General features: G+C 39.3%; 1 protein-coding gene across 3 annotated transcripts; it reads right to left on the bottom strand.

Moving 5' to 3' along the window:
* Window positions 1–4903: 4903 nt before the first annotated feature.
* Window positions 4904–15405, bottom strand: cacng6b (calcium channel, voltage-dependent, gamma subunit 6b). 3 transcript variants are annotated; one of them, XM_028013430.1, is made up of 5 exons: window positions 15288–15405; window positions 10708–11407; window positions 7787–7861; window positions 5930–6067; window positions 5242–5462 (listed from the first exon to the last, which is right to left on the bottom strand). In XM_028013430.1, the coding sequence occupies exons 2-5, from the start codon at window positions 11072–11074 to the stop codon at window positions 5242–5244; spliced, it is 801 nt and encodes a 266-aa protein (XP_027869231.1). In that variant the 5' UTR covers window positions 11075–11407; window positions 15288–15405. The 3 variants fall into 3 exon arrangements, with proteins under 3 accessions (XP_027869232.1, XP_027869231.1, XP_027869230.1); XM_028013429.1 differs by having other exon boundaries at window positions 10708–11410; window positions 15288–15395; XM_028013431.1 differs by lacking the exon at window positions 15288–15405 and having other exon boundaries at window positions 4904–5462; window positions 10708–11074.
* Window positions 15406–20051: the final 4646 nt, after the last annotated feature.

Here is a 20051-nt window from a genome sequence, read left to right as displayed (position 1 = left end):
TTACTATTTAAGCCTTAGCTATTTTTTGTTAAATCAATCTTAGGATAGAGAGCTTTAGATATTGTTGCAGAGAGAATAAAATATTCTAACTTGATCAATGTTTTGGATTTTAAACCTTTTTATAATGACAGATTTTTAAAACAGATCGATGTTTGTCTTTATATGTAATGATTCAGTACCACCAGTGTCTTCAAAAACAGGTGCCAGTCTTACCAGCCTTGACCAGATGAAATTGAACTTATTTAATAACTGAAAACTTGATCTGGTTTTGTAGATAATTGAAGTAACAAAAACGCATCAGTTTGAAGTAATATCAAATATGACTATATAGAGAACAAGGATAACAATCAAGGATTAATCTAAAAAAAAAAAATAGTGACAATGACTGATGTATTGGGATGTCCTTAGTTTATACTTTCTGCTCATAATTTCTGAGTTTCCAATTTGAAAACTGAACTTTAATTTCCACCTTCAAACGTAAAAGGTGTTTTCCCAACTCAGAACTCAAAATCTAATAAGAAGTGAATTTCTGATGGTTTTAAATCAACCGTCTTGTTTTTGTAAACATTTTCCTTTAATATCTAAATGCTTGAAATTGGAAAAAGAAACCTTGTGTTGCTACTTATAGCTAACCTGGTCACTTGGTCTAGTGAATTCTAGCAAGTCCAGGGCTTCCTTGTAAACCACCGTCTATCTGCCATAAGTTCAGTGTTACCACGTTACCAATTGGCATGTTTGAAAGAAAGTTTCATTATAATATCCTCCAACTTGTCTGCTGTGTGTCTCGGCTTTTATTGCACTATTTGTTCACTGATGTTCTTCAACACACCTCTGAGGGTTTCACAAACATCTGGATTTATACTGAAATTAAATAACACCTGTATGAACTCTGTTTACTAAAAAGAGGGGACATGTGAGGGTGCAAATGCACACCACACCTTTTCAATTGTCATTCTAACAAATTGTTGAAGAAATAACATTTCCTTAAACTTCTCAATTATGCACTACTTTGTGTTAGTGTATCACAGTAAAACAGAATGAAGTTAGAGGTTGTAACGCGACAACTTGAAATTCAAGAGTGTGAATACTTTTGGAAGCCACTGCATGGGAACATACATTTTGTATTTTACAACTTGACTTTTACAAACTGAGTTATGTGTCTGAGTTATAAGTGCTTCTTATACCCCAGCTCAAGGTCTAATCTTTTGTGTGGAGATGACTTTGACCTTCCCTGTCAAACCTGCGGCTCTTTAAATGTGCAAATACATAGATAATGGCAGATGGGAGGTAGTTAGCAGAGACGCATAGTGAGAGAATCAACAGAAAGTTGTCTCAGTGTCCTTTGGTGTGACTCTTACTTTTTGTTTTTAGATGGAGCCATCTGTTATTTTATGCATACTTTTGCATGAACAATTAGAAACTGCACTCAAGGTCTGCTCTGCTGGTGTATTTTGACCGCAGTGGGATAGTGACTGGCAAGAGAGTGAGAGATGGCTCATCTTACAGCAGGGGGGACAAACTCCAGTCCTCAGGGGCCGGTGTCCTGCAACTTTTAGATGTGCGTCTGCTGCACCACACCTGAATAGAATAATTAGGTCATTAGCAAGGCTCTGGAGAACTGATCTACACAAGGAGGAGGTAAATAAGCCACTTCATTCCAGTGTTTTGTACTTGTGGCACATCTAAAAACTGCAGGACACCGGCCCGTGAGGACTGGAGTTTGACACCTGTCTCTTACAGTAACCGAAGGGAAGAAGCGGTGTGACATCTTTGACAAGCATCTTAAAAGTCCAAGACGTTTTCCTGGATTTTGAGGATTAGTTTGTCTGTTATTAGTAAACCTCCTGAAGTCTGACCTCAATGAGAAAATTAAGCACTGGGATAATATGTTAAATCTAATAGACAGATACTAACTTTTTCTTAATTTAGAAATTAGCAACAATAGCTTCTTTTTCTTTAATTTCCACCTTTAATTTCTTGGTTCTGCATCAAGAATTCAAATTTGTTGCTATTTGTAAACAAGCAGCCAAAGCCCCTGAACCACACTTCACATAGTCAGAGTGGAGCTATTAATGGCTGTATATACAAGCAGGATAGTGTGTCATGTAGATTCAGTTTCTGCCTGCTTGGAGCTAAACGCATGGCTCAGGTGAGATTGTCTGGATGCCGTCTGCTCTCCAGTGAGTCTGGATGCACGAGTGCTTATTGAAGTGCTCCTGAGCAGATCGGTCAGTTGTCTGTGTGTGGCATAAAAATGTCGGCTTCCTGGTGGATAGGTGAGGTGAGGAAGGCACCCACCGGCCTCTCCTGGAGACCTCTGGGAAAGTGACGCATCGAGGTCAGGGTTGGAGAGGTATGAGCACAAGCTGGAGGGCCAGGCATGAGGTTGAAATTCAAGGATAAGGTTTCCCAAACCTCTGCAGTGAAATGCATGGCAATGAGCTCTGGACTAATTATAGAAGAGTGTTTTGTTGTTGTTTTTTTTTTTTTCTTTCTTTTTTTTCTGGGGAATGGGGACATTTAGCTGAGAGGTTATCAGTCACACAGAGTTGTGGTGGGAATGGGTGGCTATCAGACAGTAGAGCAGACAAAATGCCATACCTAAACAAAGGGAGGCATTTGCTTCATGTTATATTGTTTTAATTATGACCAAAACAGATGCTATATACATGACAACAGTAAACAAAGTGCACTGTCATATTTAAGAAAATTAAAGTAGTAGCTGCTTCTCAGGATGAAAAGTAGCAAAACATTTCATTAACATGGCAAATGAAGTTATGCATTCATTAAGAAAATCGTTGAACAATCATAAAACACAAACAGAAGACGGGACACCATTCAGTTTGATGTGTTACGCAAACCCATTCAGGAAGTTATTCTTCTGCATAAAGATGTTGTTTAACTCAAAACACCAGTCCTGAGCCGACATGCACTCAAAGGTCTCATGGGAGACTCCACTACTTGGAAAAACCACACAAAAAACCCAACTACAGTTTTAAATGCTCACAGGTACAAATACACATTTTCTAGATACATGTTTTAATTTGTGATGAAGCTAAAACTGGAGTGTTTGACCATAATGACAATTTTTATTTTTGGAAGAAAATTAGGAAATTTGCAAGTCTCAAAAAATCATCCCAACTGGGAAGTACGGGAATGGCAGTTTGTTTTTGTGCTGGTGTTTTGCTGCAGAAGGAACTGGTGCCTGTCACAAAATAGATGGGATCATGAGAAAATAACACTACATGGAGATATTTCAACAACTTATCAGGACATCATCCAGGAAGTAAAACCTTAGGCACAACTGGATATAAGGACAACGACCCAAAGCACACTGCCAAGTTAGTTACGTTGTCTTAAGAATGACAAAGGTAATATTTTGGAGTGGCAATCACCAGCACCAGAGAAAACTTGTGGGCAGACCTGAAAAGGTGTGTGTGATCCAGACAAACTGCATCTGTTCTGTCAGGAAAAATAGGCCAAAGGTCCAGCAAACCATTGTGAAAAGCTTGCCGAAGTAAAATCTAAATATTTGGCCCAGGTCTTACTATCAAAAGGAAGTGCTAGCAGTCATTAAGGCACTGTATGTAAACTCTTGACTTTGAAGAAACTAAATACATATAGTTGTAAGATAATAATTGAATGTTCAATTCATATTTTGGTAAATGTTGATCTGACAACCTGCGAGTAGAAGCGGAATAGCAGAGAGGCCAAAGATTTATACACAATGATGACTGACGACACTTAAATCCTTATAAAACTCATATAATTTGGGTACTTATCAGAACAACAATGATATTGTAGTTTCACATACAATATCATAGTTTAAAAATGTACTATCAAACTTGTACGAATTGACCAATCATTCATTCTTTGACAGTAAGATGTCAACTCCTGCTGCAGCAAATGATCCCAAGACTTTGAGACTTAAAATCTGAGATTTTTTTTTTATATAGTTTATGCCAAACATGTACTCTATTTTGGAGTCCAAATTACACAACTTTCTATACTTTTGCCCAAACAACATAATTCCAGAAATCCTGGTCTTGGTCTACGTTCGTCCCTTATTTTCTTGTTTTGCACACCTTTCATCAAAGTTAGACTTGCGTAGTCTCTTTCTAATCGCAGAAACATGCATGTTCATGTCAACAAAAACGATAGCCTGCTGGAGGTCCTTTAATCACATTTTAGGGTTTTTGGAAACATGTTTTTAAATCTTGTGGTCTGCTTTTGAGGTGAACATGCTTGAACATCTACACCTGTACCTGTCAGCAGTAGTTTTGAATGTCATCCACTTGCAGTTTTAAAGACAGCTGGCTGATTTCGCATTATTTTGAGACTTCTTTGAACCCCTTATCAGATTCATAAGCTGCTACAATCTTTCTGAAGGCCTCAGGCAGCACTTAAAGTCTCACCACTATATTCTCTCTTAAAGTCAGAATCACTGAATGACATATCTGAGGATTGAAATGTGCCAGTTTCCTTCAAACAGCAGTTACAATGTTTTAACCTTCAATCTAAGTAATTATGGGTCTTTTAAGTAGGAATAAATATGGAAGTTCTTAATTTATGTATCAGCAGAAATTACATTGTTTATTACATTTTGCATAAAATTTGAAAAGGTTTTGTTCAGTTTGTTTGTGTCAAACTTTGTCCCTGGTGGCTCTCGGGGAAAAGTCTGTACAAGGTCCAAAGATCAACAAGTACAACAATGGCAACTGATTTTGGCATTTTACAGCATGGCTAATGTCTTGAAAATCTCAGAAAAGTTATGATTGTCATGAACTAACATAACTTCATAATTTGATCATTTAGATCTATGGTTTACATTACGTTTTTGTATTTATAACGGCGGTGATAAATATAAGCAAACCTCAAAACAAAGCAAACAGAAAAGCATATCAGTAAAAATAGAATATTTATTTGCAGTTTTACAGCTTTTGGCATGCAAAGACATATTGGTTTATTTGTGATTCGGCTTTAATTCTAAAAGAGTCGTTTCATCTTTATCGCTACACATTACTGACATAACAAAGATTACTGTAAAATCCTAAGTCTAGAGGCCTTCCTGTGTTTTATGTGTCATTCATTCCTCTTCTCAAATTCAGTTAAGACCTAGTGTGTCTTTTATGACAAGTTACATACCAAATGCAAGCTTAAAGTCACAGCTGTTGGAATTTGGTGTTCGCTTCCTCAAAACAAATACTGAGGATATCGTTTGCAGTATTCATATTTTAAGGGCTAGGTGGTGCTATCCTTGTGTGGAAAGCATTTTTGCCAGGGACTAAAAGGGAGAGCAAGGAAGATGAACAGGACACCTCCAATTATGAGGATGGCCCCGGCTGAGCCGACACAGGCGACAGACCAAGACAGCTCGTGGTGAAGAGGTATGGAGTGGTCACTGGACAGCAAAGCCAGTACAGACTGGTGGAAAATCAGCACCGACAGGAGAACCACAACACCTGCACAAGTTGGAACACATGATAAATGGGGATTAGGTGAAGGTTGCAGCCTAAAATAAACTGTGCCTTCCAAAGGTGTTTATGCCACCTTGATTATCACATTTTGAGACAGATTTCATCGCATTTTGTTGGTAATTTATGTGTTGAACTAACACAAAGTAGTGAGCAATTGCTATACACTATAACTTAGATTTAGTCCTGTTCATTGTTCTCTGTTGTATTTATACTAAGAATAGTTTGAAAAGAGCCTGATAATATTCACTAATTGGGTGACTTCAGAAAGTAACATTTTCCACCCATTTTATTTAGGCTTGTCAGAAGAAAGGGGCTGCAAAAGTGTCCAGATGTTCAAAGCTTCAAAAGGCGTTCTAAAGCCTGTCAGCAGATAAAATACATGTACAGACAATAAGGTGCATATAAGGTTCATACTCTATAAATATATCCTTAATGGGAATCTTGATTTTCACCTGATAGGATGAAACAGAAGGATGCTGGTTTGAGAAAGAAGGGCACTCCTTTGTTGAGCGACATGGCAATACAGATGGAGCCCATCACCATCATGGTCAGGCTCAAAAGAGCCAAAATGGCTGCTGCTAGGTTCAAATCTGTAAAAGGGAGAAGACAGAAAATTTAGGATGCAAAGTTGTATAAAAACCTTTTCAGTTTAAAGTAGGATTTTGTAAAGATTGCCTCCAGTTTCTGTTGAACAAAATATTAACAACCATATGTTCCACACTGTAAATGAACATACATTTATGTTCTTTCATCATAAGACATCTTATGATGAAAGAACATCTTTCATTCTTGCATATTTGCTCATTATTATGGGATATTCTATAATAAATTAAACTTAAAACTCATATTCTTGCTTTCATCACACCCAGGAGTCACTTTACAAGCCAATCATCTGCCAGTTTAGATGCAACACAAAGATATTTTTGTTGCTTTTAAAAATTAAAACTTTTTTTGAAAGGACTTGAAATGTTTTTCTCTTCTCTGAGAATATGCGTGTCCATCATGTGTTATGTTTCCCCTGGTATGTTTTTTTAGATGAATTCTTAGCACAACTACAACAGATTGTGCATATCTAATTAATTTCTTTGACATCCAGTTGGCTTACCAGCATAATAATAGCACTATTAGTTGAGCACTATTGGTGTCTGTACAATAATATTATCTGAACTTACTATACATTATCAAAAATGTTTTTTCTTTGTGGTGAGGTAGTTGAGTTGTCGGTCTCTAGCCTGCCATAAACTTAGAAAACTGAAGGAGAAAAAGATATGAAAACACACAAAAATAGTATGAATAAGGAAGATGTTGAGATATTTGTGCATTCGTTCAGAACTCTTAACCCCCAAAACCATTAGCTAATTGTTTTTCTATTTGTCCTAGGAATAACTCTAACAGCAGATATCTTAGAAATATTTACTTCAACTGCCATCCTAATAAAAATCTGAGTTTGACGTTTTTAAAGTGATGGGAATCAAATATAAGACATGCAAATACTTTGTATTTGCATATAAAATACTGTCAAGGATCTAGAAGTTGTGCCCAAGCATGAACCAGACTTGTGAAGGTCCACAATTCTCTTCCTCATCCTGTGATTGGTGGCTTTTAATTTTCTCATGATGTCACACAGGGAAGAAGTGTGTTTGAGGTGTTGCCTCCTGTAAAACGCTTTGAATTGCCTTGTTGTTCGATGTGTGTTATAAAACTAAAACTGCCATGCCTCAATTTCATGCAGTTGTTGCAAATTATAGATTCAGAAGTCGTGGAAAGCAATGACATGGTAATCTAACACTGTCTAAAACTGTTTCAAAGCACAGTTTGCCAATATAGACTTCTGATTTGGATGGACATAATAACACTTCTCTAAAAACCTTTAACAGGAATTGATTAATGTAGCAAAAAATGTTTAAACAGTTCATGAAAATATCTGATTTCAGCTACAAGGTTTATCTGCACCTTTTAAAGATGATAGCTACTTGAAAAGTGGGTTTTTAAGCATTAGCAACACAACGTTAGCTGCTGATAAAGATAACCAATGCTCAGTGTGAGACGAGATTTAAGTGTCAGCAAGCTAATCTGAAAACTGCACTGAAACAAGTGGCTCCCTGTGCAGGATGGTAAACACATTAATCAGTCTGATAGCATACAGCTTACTTTGGAAAATGGGTGGCTGTGGAAATTAATGGGCTAATACAAACACCGCCGGTACAGTTCTGTGAGCACCACAGTGGGCATCTTTATTGGACGGTAGGTGTAACCGGTGTGTGTGTTTGTCAGAAAGTGATGGAGTAAAGAGGATAAACATGTCTCACTTCTGTTGGTCGTCTTCTTGAATATGACTGCGTTCTCCCCAGAGGTGAAGAACTTGAAGTAGGTGCAGTTGGATTCTGTGGGTACAAACAGAAGATAAGACAAAGACACACACACACACACACCAACTCACGCCCACATTCCTCTGGATGGCTGCTGGTCTCCTCTGATGTGCCTACTATACGCATCCATGCACTCTGTCCTTCCAGGCATCATTCCTATTTATATCCAAGAGTCGAGCTTAAAAAAACAGACACACACACACCTCTGCTCAAACACGCATACATCTCATACCACTGCACATAAGGTGCAGCCAGAGACGGTGAGAGACAGCAAAACATTAGGATAAATAGCAGAGAGGAGAAAGACAGGAAGACTGAGAGAATGGTGCATATTGTGATGAGGAGACGTGGCGGCAGAGGGAAAGAAAACAAGAAGAAGAGTTTAAAGGATGGGATATAAGCGAATATGGAGTAGTGCATTTCAGGCAGATGGAGGGGTGGTGAGTGAAGGCAAGGATAGAGGAGAGCCACAGATGGAGAAGGAGGTGAAGGGAGGAGGATAAGTCAGGAGGGAGAGAAAACACAGAGGGGTTGGTTAATACTGCATTAGACACACACTCTCCCTCTCTGTCTGTCTGTCCCCCTTCTTGGCCCCCCCCCCCCCCCCCCCCCCCCCCCCCTCTATATTTAGACAAAAACTGTGAAGTAGTCAGATTCCACTTGGCTTCACAGGCGCATAGTGATGATTTTAACCCACAGAAAAAAATTATGTTGTCCAAGATGATTACACATACAGTTCCTCCACACACAAACATGGCTTTAGCCCACGTGCAGCTCTGAAACCGATCCGGCATTTATCAGCCCGCTGATTCTGTCACACATTACGCTTCCACAGTCAGCTTGTTTTTTTTTGTTTTTTTTTCCTCTCGCAACCCCTGCTGAGACTGTAATTATTGAGCCATCACTTTCTCGGTCCAGCGGGCAACGAAGATGGATTGCTGGTCTAAAGATGACAGACGCAACATCAGCAGGCCGGGACGGCAGCCAGAGGCGCGTAAACATTGATACGAGAGGGAAAAGGCAGAGGATGGTGAAAACAGTTGTTTTTCTACAAATGTGATGAGCTCACAGCCATCTGTGACAGGCAGCCTGGGCCAACTGTGGAGGAATGTGAGAAGGAGATTGTCAGGAGCATGCTGATTTCTCGCACACATCGACAAACCATCTTGTAGTCAAATCTGCTGGCCAGAAACAGCCGGTGATCCAGAACATACCCCTGTGTCAAAACCTAGTTACTCCCAACTATTTGAGATACTGGCAAAGAGTTGGATTTCAGTCCAGACTTTAATTAGGCCACTTTTGAAGCTTCATTGAGCCATTCAGAGGTGTACACGATTCAAATCAAGGTCTTACTGCACAACTCAAGCCCTTTGGATTTTCCAGAATTTATCATTCCAGCAGCAAAGCAACCCCATCATACTTCCAATGCTTTATTAGGAAATATCTGTAAGACAGATATGTTAGTTTTAGGGCAAATATAGCAAGGCACATACTTTTCAGAGAGTTCTCCCTTTGTCTCAGCAATCTCTAGAATATGTTTTGTAAAGTATTGTGGATCATTAACAGGATTGTGGACAAGAAGCACCCCTGGCAGAGCTCAACTTTGTGCCAAGACTACATACACAATTCTTGTTTCACTTACCACAAGAAATTTCAGGGGATGCAGCTACAAGCCTTCTATAGATCCCCAGGATACATTTGGACTGGACAACCAAACCACCGTGACAACCTCAGCAACTCTGAGCAGGCAAAGATCTAGTCCTCTCTAATCCGTGGCCAAGAGAAAAGCAACACTATCCTTCTGGATATGAGGCAAATGGTCGAAACCTTCTGTCCATCACCCTAGAGTAAATTTTCCCAGGCTGGCTGAGAAGGATCACACACTTCTTCATTTTGATGTCTGCAAGGAAAATGTTTATTTTTCTCTTGAGAAATCCTCTGAGCATGTCAGTGAATCCAGGAGGTCTTTCAGTAAATGCCTCTCTCCATGTCTAAACTAACCTTTCAGACAGAAATAGGTCATTGTGCAGATAATCTCCGGAGAACCCAGCCACGGTCAAGTTGCATAAAGCGCTATTGGAAAGGAGCCGTCACTACAGTAAACACGGTTGTCTGTCAAAACAAGAAACCTGTGGTCTTTATCACCTAATGTACAACAGAACATGACAGGTTATATGCAGGGATTTGTAAATATATTCATACCTGGACAGCAGCATACATTGATACATTTTATCAATATAGACCAACACCAAGTAGCGCACAATTGTGAAAAATGTATTCCGATTGAAAATCTAGAAAATATGGCTATATGCTCATATTCTGCTCACATGTGTATGTTTCTATCAGTTTTTATTATCTAGACCCTTTTCATTTTTGCTTATTCTTAGCAATAAAGCTCAAGTTCAGTCAGATTTGACTGAAACAAAATCACTATTTTATTTTAGTGTTGTTTTGATTAGATAGGGAAAATAAAATATATACCACAACAGCTGTGTAATTTTACTGGATAAGTTTCCATGTCTTTAATGATTCAGTATGCACATTATCTATATGATGACATAAATACATTTTGTCTACAGTTTTATGTTCCTGCATCTTTACAACAGAGGGAAGCCGGGCAGAAATCTAAAGAAAAAGAGGAAATTTTAATGAAATGTGTTGGATAAATTGCAAAAATCAAGTCTAAAAATCTATGAAAAGACTGTTTAGGTGTTGGTAACAATGTCTGTAATTTATCCCTTTTTCAGACTGGGCTTTCTTGGAGCATTCATGGACAGCTATGAAATCCCCACAGAGTCAGACCCATTCACTCACAAAGCAGACAGACAGACAACCACAGACTCAGCAGCCATTGATCTCACCTCCAGGTAGTTCAGCAGGGCCGCAGCTCGTCCTCTCCGGGTCGATGTCGGCCACCCACAGGGTGCGGATGCAGCCCTTCCACAGGCCGTAGTGGGCCATCTGGCAGGTCTGGTTGCCGCTGTAATTCTTTGGCTGGGCCAGCTCTACCCAGAACTCTGTTCCCATGCCCAGCACCGTCAGGGTCACCCCAACGATCGCCACAAAAAAGACCAGCTTGATCTTACCCTCCTGGCTGTCACTCATCTTGTTGGTCCTTCTTTGTCCTCCTCTAAAACCCTTCATTCCGGCCAGACCCCCGCCCTGACCGCCCCCTGCGACCCCCATGCGGCCCTCCTCTTCCTGCTGCACAAAGAAGTTGGACCACATACTGGCCAGAGACGAGGAGCAGCAGAGATCACAGGATAAAGACGAGAGGAACAAATGAGGGATTCAGTATGAAGTGGATGCGAGATGATAGTTGTAACTCTGTAACGACTGTGTGACACAGCTGTGCTTTTCTGGATGAGTGAATTGAGCAAAAACTGTGAGAAATTTAGTAAAAAAAAAAAAAAGAAAAGTGGGCTGGATGCTGAAATTAGACACAAGGAGCTATGAATAGATCTGCAGTGATGTTGGGGGCGGATGCACTAAGGTAACAATACGATGGGATGAAACACAGAAGGACCAGAAGAGCCAGTCTGCGTGTTTTTTTTGTGCAATCTTCTGAAACACAGAGATAAAACACAAAGATTAAAGAGCAGTCAGCATATGCTTCACCAGAGCAAAATCCTTTCATCACCAGCATAATATTTAATTTCCACCAGCTTTATCAGCCTCTACAATATTCCCTCCCTAAAAGCCATATGACATGCTCTCAGCCAACAGCAGATAAAGCAGATGGCATTCCTCTCAAAGGCAGATTCTGCTTCAGATGAAGAAACAATGGATGTGGAGGAGTTAGCAGGGTGGGTTTGTGTTGTGTCAAGATGAGAGATGACTGGGACCACCCATCTTTGTTTCCCCAGCAGAGCTTCTCCCTGAGCAGGTACGCTATCTGCAGCTCAGACACAGATCTGCTTTGATCTCAGGGGATGAAGGGTTGCTACAAATACCCCTCAACCTAATTTGTGCTCTCTGGCGAACACTCCAAATGTCTTCGAGATGTAAAACTCCGGAACCAGCTTACAGGGTCTTGACCTTACAGTCCCTTTTTCACATTTTGTCACTGTGACATAAACATCTCTGTATCTTACTGAGTTTATGTAATACTTAAACACAAAGTAGAAAATAACTAAAAAGGAAGTTGGTGTGTACATGGTTTTTTTTAAGTATTTTGACAAATAAAAATCTGACAAGTGTGGCATGCATTTTTATTCAGCCCTCAAGACTTATGAATTTGTAGGATCACCTATTGCTATGATTCCAGCTGCAAGTCTTTTGGTGTATTTTTCTACCAACTTTGCACAAAAAGAGGGTTTGTAAAGTAGATAAAGCTGAGTCAGATTTGATGGAAATCGTGTGTGAAAACCGGTTTTCACGTCTTGAGATAGGTGCTTAAATGAATTTAGGTCTGAACTTTGACTGTGCTCTTTGTTCTAAGCAGTTTGAGTTTGAACGTAGTGTAATAAAGGAATAAACAAAATTATACACAAAAGCAAACAATAAAGTTTTAGTTTGAACAACTTCAGATTTTGAACCAATCACTCTCTTTCTCTTTAGATATAAAACATTAAAGGCTGTGGTATTCACATGACGCAATTTATAAAAGTTCAAGGGTGTGAATACTTCTGCAGGGCACGGTATTAAGTTGTTTCTTAATACGAGTGAATGTGGCTAACAATGCAAACAACCGGGCACAAGAGTGTTGCTGCCATGTGCAGGGGTGCATTAGAGGTGATAATTTAAGCCTGAGCCCTCTGACAGAGAGGGGGCTGCAGTAATTAACTCGGCCGTGTCGTCCAGCAGAACGCCGAGAGGAGGCAGGGGGCCAGCACCAGCAGGCCTCATTCGCAGTTGTTGGATCACTTAATTCAGAGCTTTGCCATGACACCATCAGCGGTTTTAAATAGTCAACACAACACATGAACCCTCTCACTGAAAGTCCTCCGTGTGCAGTTATTCAGGAGTATCATGACAGTATGCTCTGTCACATGCAAAATAAAAAAAAATCCGAGTGCAGACATTGTGAGGGATTTTGTAAAAAAATATATATATATATATAGATAAACCTGCAAACCATTTTTTCAGTCATTATTTTCATGACAACCATCTTCTGAAAGCCTGACTCATTGGCCATAACGGCCGGTTTCCACAACAATAAGAGCTTAAATAACCACAAAATGATTTTCTGAAGAACATTAACAGTAATATCAACATGTCACTGAGCGCTAACCTGCAAATCTGTTGGGCAACTGTGTAACTTGAAAAGCAAACAGAATATATTTCAATAAAAAATATATATATTTTTGCTAAAACAAAATAAACCAAACAAACAAAAAACTGTTAGAATAAGATTAGCGACCAGAACCAGGTTTAAACTGAGAAACAGTTTACTTTCATCAAAGAATGGGTCATTTTTTAAAATTTGATGTTGATCAAATTTTAATTTGATGTCAGAGCTGAACAAATCTGAACTACCTGATAATAAACATCAGCCCAGATTTTCTTTTAAATCTCATTTTAGCACTGTGAAAACTCTATTTAGCAATCATTTACACAATGTCATTTGTAAATGCACGTGTTGTATTTTGTTATTACAGCACGTGGCTTTTATGAAGCAGTCTACAATTTATAGTTAGACATACAGCTTAAACAAGACATCAACATACATTATGAAAGGATAAAATATATTTTTCCCCATTATTTCACATTAATCAAACAAACTTTTCCTGTCTGGATTATTGACATATGCTAAATAACAACAAAACAAGCATTTTTAAAAGAACTTTTCAGTCAGAAGTGCACATAGATTTTCTTACTATTTAATAGAATTGAAGTTTTCCACTGTCTTTAACTTGGATTGAGCTTGTTATAATAGTTTGATGGAATTTCATTTGTACTTAAATAATTTTCTGCATAGCTTTGTTACCTCATGATGTCACGGATTCTGTGACGTGCAGCAACCCTCCCTCTGCAGTATTATACTGCCACCTTCATAATTCACAGATAGGATGGTGTTTGCAGACTTGCAAGCTTCCCCACTTTTTCCTCCAAATGCAGCAATGTTTATTATGTCCAAAAAGTTAAGTTTTAGTCTAAAGGACATGTTTCTAAAACTTAAGGTCTTTGCCCTTGGGTGTATTGGTAAACTATGAACTGGGTTTTCACGTTGCGCTTGGGGTAATGGCGTCTTCATGTCGGTACATGTCCTAGGTCCTTCTGAGTGTCCACTCAGCCTATTTTAGTACAGCACTTGTTCTACTGGACAATGACGCGCTCTTACTAGTCGTAGACAGCATTTTTATAAGATTCAGCTTTTATTCTGAGTTTGATATGTACATTACAAACTAAAACACTTTAATCTCGGGGACACAGAAGCCATCTCCTATCAGAGCAGTGAGACAACTAGACATCCCCGTGATAATTGTTTGAACGGATGAATGTGGTTTCTTCAGGCTTCTGGAAATTGAAATGGACCTGTGGAGCTCCAAATATCTTATCCTAATATGTTTACTGTGGTCTTTTGAGTTTTCCATGATGTCACACAAGAAAGCACTGTGTTTGATGTTTTGTCTTACAATTCATCTACAGGTGTGCCTTTTATAACTCAAATGTTGTGAATTAATCAGAAGCTTACACGGCCATGACATCTCATTCCCAAAATATCTAAGGCATAATTGTCTTAGTTTTGTTTTTTTAAAACATCTCAATATTTGAAGAAAGTGAGGTAAAACAGGAAAAGCTTAGTCTGATTTAAAGTTGTGAAAAAGCATATATAAAAATCTGGGTACAGCTGCCATACAAATGTTTTGCTTTATTTGATTAAACAAAAATGAGTTGTTCCTCTTTAAAAACTACAACTAATAGCCTATTTTATTCACAGAGGAATATCCTGTTTTCACATTTTTGTCATATTAATGTCCACTTGTGGCTTAAATTATATTTTATTTACATATGTTTTACATATTTCACACAATTCTACAAACTTGAGTTTAAACAAAAGTTTTCAGTTGGACCTAAGCAAGGCAGAAGCAAAGACCTTAAACAATTAGAGCCTATTTTCAACACCAGCAGTAACAGAGAATCTCTAGAATACAGCTACTGACAGCCAAGTTAGTGGAGGTAGAGTTACAAACCTCGATCACATTACCATTCTATTAACCAAAGATACCGTCAGGCTGTTCCAAATGCAAGTGATGCAAACAAATACATGCTCTGGAACTGGCAATTCTCCCAGTCAAAGTACTAAAAATTAGTTTTGTTGCAGCTCTGCTACGTTTACTTCTAAAGCAAGCTGCGCAGAGGACAAGCTTGTGCAGACACGTGCAGATTTTGTTGTGGAAATCAGGAATTCTCTCACTGCCGCCGTCTGTGTGATGCGTGGCAACCACAGAGTGACATCAGGCGAAGGTGTGTGAGTGAAAAGAAAAATAAATCTGACCTGTTTGGTGCGTGTTGTTCAATTCGGGAGGAAGAGGTGCCTGAAACCTAATAGAGGGGCAGAGCAGTGATGGGAGAGGTAGTGAAAGGGGGAAAAAGGGGAGGAAGTGAAGGGAGGGAGGTACAGAGGAGCTATGGAAAGTGGGTGTAAGTTGGGGTTGGAGCTGCAGCCTGGTTGGTTAGCACTATTGATGTGTCGCTGCTGTTTTGGCCCACTGACTGTGCTTGCAGCTCATGTTCAGTCTGAAAGGCACCCTGTTCGTGCTCCACACATGTTTGAAATTTTAAATCAGGGAGGATAGGTGCTGCAGGGTGGTCTGCTGTCATGCTGAAGGTTCTGCCAGCGTGGGTGAAAACATGCCTGCGACCGCCCTACTGTCAGTGTGTGTGTCTATTTTTGACAGCCACCTGTTAATGACATTAAGTCAGGGTGAGGGAGGAGCCTGTGTTTATATGAGACGGACAGCTACACAGCACACTGACATGGAAACAGAGAGCCACATCCAGGAAAAGTGCAACTGGAGAAATTAAAAAGGAAAGTGGGAGACGAGATGAGCTTAAAACATGTTAAAGAAACATTTCAGGCTGGTGTAGCAACGGCTAACCCAAATTAGACACCAAATCCTGTGAGTGTAACGTCCTACTGGAAAGATTTTCTCATAGCTCCGTCCTGCTTGGCTGTTCCACAGTTTAGGTTACATACGTGGCACACACAGAGTCAGAGAGAGAGAGGCCAAACCCGGCAGCCAGTGAGCGTTGAGGGATGGGGGTTGGGATTGAGAAAGGATGCAAACTGAAAGTGAGTCGGGCACAGAAAAACAGAACGGGACAAAATCAGAGAAAAAGGACGGAACAAGCTGTAGGCTGTGACGGCGAAAGAAACACCTGCCTCATCCCAAACTATCAAACCCCCGAAAGGACACACACCTCTGAGTTTTGACCTTTCATCTCCAGAGACTCTGCTCCCGTGCCCACTTTACTTCTGTCTCACAGATGCCATAAAGCAATTATTTTCAAGTTTTTGAAAATATTTCCATCTCACAAACATAATTTGTTCTTTAGTTGAAAATGCGTTTCGCATCTCTTCCATTTTTTTTCTTTTATCAAACACTTAACTTAGCAATATTTTCAAAGAAGTCTGATTTTTTAAGGGGAATTTGTAATTATTATAGCATGTCAAAAGAGTCTCACATGTTTTAGGACAAAAAGGACGTCTAATTTTAAAAAATTGGGAGGAATGATTTTTTTGTTAGGTAAAAAGAATGGGATACGGACTTCTTGTTGCTGAAAACGCTTGCTCTAAGTTTAAAAAATGGCTTGCTATGGAGTAAAGGTTGTGTCTGTGGTTTTTATTCACAATAAAATTAACATTAAAGAAAACAATGTGGTTATTAAAAGATGAACACTTTGCAAAGTACTTAACATTTTCCATTTTAAGACTGAACTGAACTCTCGACCTGAAAAATCTTTAATAGCGTCCATTTTTATCAACTATTTATATTCTTCATGATGAACAGTACTGATAGAGTTATGAACACTAAAGCCTTTTAAAGCAGCTGATGTTCACTATGAGATTGCACACCGTCTCAGTGCAGGCTGTAGACGAGCTTTCCTTAGAGAGGTCACATATGTTCAACCTGTAACAGCTGCAGTTAATCTATTAACTGAGAGGACAGCAATCTGTTTTAAGGCGAATAGTGTGTCGATTCTTCGAAACACCTGAGTTCACAGAGTCCCGCCGCTCCTCCATCATGTGAGATGGATGGAAAATGTCCAAAGACAGTCAGAAGCCATCAATAATCTGCAGCATGCTGATGTGAACAATCTTGTCTCCACATCACTCTTGGGCTTCTGTCAGCAACACCGATTTATGCTTCAACACTCTGCATGGCTTACATGTGTCCTCATGTGTTCGCCTGTGTGGGCGCACGCATTACATTAGTGATGCAATAATTACCGACTGCTGCTGCAGCGTAAAAATTGTCCCCAATAAAATACATCACATTAAAGACCTAAAGAATTATGTCTAGCTATAAGCCCAACATAGGTTTATAATTTTGTTTATCAAATATTTGAAAGCTACAGTGCATTCAAAAAGGATTCTTACGACTTAACTATGTAACTTTTTAAGAGCCACAAATCTCCACTTACTGATCAGAGAAGCAACAAACAGGATTTAGCACCGCTGGTACGGAGTACCGCTGCGGAGATCCATAGCATAGGTGTAGGAATCTGTTTACAGGACCAGGACAGGCAAATTTAGCCTTGTTGAAGAGTACTAAGAAGAAAACCGCCATCCTTATAAAAAGCAACGTCTGACAAATCATGTAGGAGACACTGGAAATGTGTCCACTGTCAAAAATGAAGTCTTTTCAATCCAGCCTGGAGACAGAAAGACATGCTTTTTAACCTTGCACCTCAATTATTGTAATGGTCTCTTTAATTAAACTGGTATGATTTGATTGCACCATTACTGGTTTCCCCTCAGTGGAAATCATTTTAAAATTATTTTTTATTTGTCTGCACTCATGTGCCCATTTGTAGCACATTGTATTCTCAGATCAATAGAACAGATGCTTTTAGTGGTTCCAAAATCATCTATACTGAGAGGTAATGAAGCTTTATCTGCTGAAGCTCCTATGTTGTGTGGAGGGTGAGATGGTTTTGTGTGTTTTATATTCTCTCTTTTTTTGTTTTTAGTGGCATTTCTAGATTTTTTAAAATTTGTGTTCTGTTCTGTTTTACCTCTTATTCTCTGACCTGTGTTGATCTTTCGTGGTTTTTGTTATGCTTTTTTTTGGTCAGTTTTCCTGTGGTTTTTAGAGGTTTCAAAATAAACTGGTATGGTAAATCAAACATTTTTGCTTGCATGCAAAGTTATATTTGTAGTCAGAAACTAACACAGCGTCCCCACATCGATACATAGTGGTGAATGCATCATGTTGTGGGGAAGCTTATCTTTAGCAGGGATCAACGATCCAAAATGTGTACATATATGACGCCCTCTATTCCTTACATAACGGCAAAGTTCAGATGCATTCCAACAAGTTAAACCTATAATTTCACTTATTAATTGAAGACAAGTGGAAGGACACTTCAAACAAAATAAGAAAAGCTCTCTTTGCATTAAGTTCTTTGGTTTTTGTTGAGACGTTATAAATACATGGCTACTAACAGTAATGATTGACTGTCATGTCAAAGCATGACTAACATCGATGCAGCATGCACATGACCAAATGAAGCATTTCAAAGTATTTCATCCGTCTCTGTAGTTTTAATTTACATATTAAAGGTTTCGTGCCATATTAATAACATCTATGTGTTTAGCTGGTGCAGAGCCCCTCTCCAAAAAAATGATTTGCAGAGCTTAACCCCCTGTGTGTAGAATAAACACAGGATATTGCTCAGACACCGCATCCAGCTCCAGTGTTGCATTCCCGCTGCGGCAGTGTTCTATCTCTCTGAATGAAGATCAATGAGGAAGCTCTGCCCGGAATGCCAATGATCACTGACAGAGTCCCACATTCACCACTAGAGGGCGACGATGACTTTACAATCCTCGCTGCAGCACCAGGGTGGGAGAGGGGACGGCAATGACATGTAGGGTCTCTCATATTGGCCAGAGGAGTCTCCAGGTCTGTAGGTGCGGCTGTGTCAGGTTTTACATGCGAGCTCTGGTGTGTAAAGGTTTCAGATGCATGAAAGCTCTGATGCTCCAGCTCCGTCCTTAGGGAGCAGCCGGGCACAGAGTGCTGCATCACAGACCCTGCCTCTGGGTCTAGTGCAGTGGAGTGTAGCCATGCGGATGAAGATGGGTGGTATAGAGCTGACACAGGCCATTATTCCATGTCAGAGCATGGCTGCTTTACTATAACTGTTTTACATGAACTCCCTATTGAATAAGTCAGGATGCTCCTTATGGCTTTCATTACAGATGGCTAAGAATGTGTCCGTATGCCAGCTAACGGCAGCGAATGGGAGATTTAATTATCTTTGTGTAGGCGATTTATAAATAGGTACAGACGACAATAACGCAAACAAGGGAGCTCAGCCTACATCATTTGAAAAGAATGCACCATCTCCAAAAATATTAGGAACCACTGGTTTACAAAAAAGGTGTTGGAAGAAAAGACTGTTGGTTTTCAAATAAAGCTGACCAGTGCCAATACAAATCACAAGCAAACTGGGACACGGGTCAACAGGGGGCGCCAAGAGCACTCAGCTATCCAGTCAGTGTAAATGTCTACTTCCACTTATAGATAACTAAAGTATATTTGATGGTTCATGAGGAGCAGATTTAAAATTATTTTAATTTGTAATATTTTCACATATTTAGGATGCAAATGAACTAGGAAATGTACTAGTTGTAATGTATGTTAGCCAAAATTTAAAGTCACTGGTTCAATATTAATTAAATGCATTTCTTCTGTTTGTCGCCAGGTATATTTAACCCCAACCGTAGTTGCAAATTCATTATTAAATTATCATTCCAGTGTGTGATTGAAACCAACTAAGTTAGTCTGGCCTGTTCTGGCTCAAATATTTAAATGCTGTACTTGACTCCACTGATGGGCCAAATGTTGAAGTTAGAAATGTAACCTTGTCTTTGAAATATATTTACTGATATAGTCTAACATGTAATTTGAGGGAGAAGCAAAACATTTAGTGATTAAAAGAATTTGATGGCTCAAAAGAAAACCATGAAATTTAAGGATGTTTAATGCTGATAACTAGAACACGGTTCTGCAACCTTTACAATGGAAAG

Source organism: Xiphophorus couchianus, chromosome 3 (assembly GCF_001444195.1).
Source record: "Xiphophorus couchianus chromosome 3, X_couchianus-1.0, whole genome shotgun sequence".
Lineage (NCBI taxonomy): Eukaryota > Metazoa > Chordata > Actinopteri > Cyprinodontiformes > Poeciliidae > Xiphophorus > Xiphophorus couchianus.
Note: the sequence above shows the minus strand (reverse complement) of the source record. Positions and strands in the feature narration are given on the sequence as shown.

Coding starts and splice junctions, on each gene's coding strand:
- cacng6b (XM_028013430.1), bottom strand. CDS start 11,074: ATGTGGTCCAACTTCTTTGTGCAGCAGGAAGAGGAGGGCCGCATGGGG. Junction 7,862..10,707: donor CCCTGCTGAACTACCTGGAG/GTGAGATCAATG, acceptor TTGTACCCACAG/AATCCAACTGCACCTACTTC. Junction 5,463..5,929: donor CTTCTGTTTCATCCTATCAG/GTGAAAATCAAG, acceptor CAACTTGTGCAG/GTGTTGTGGTTCTCCTGTCG.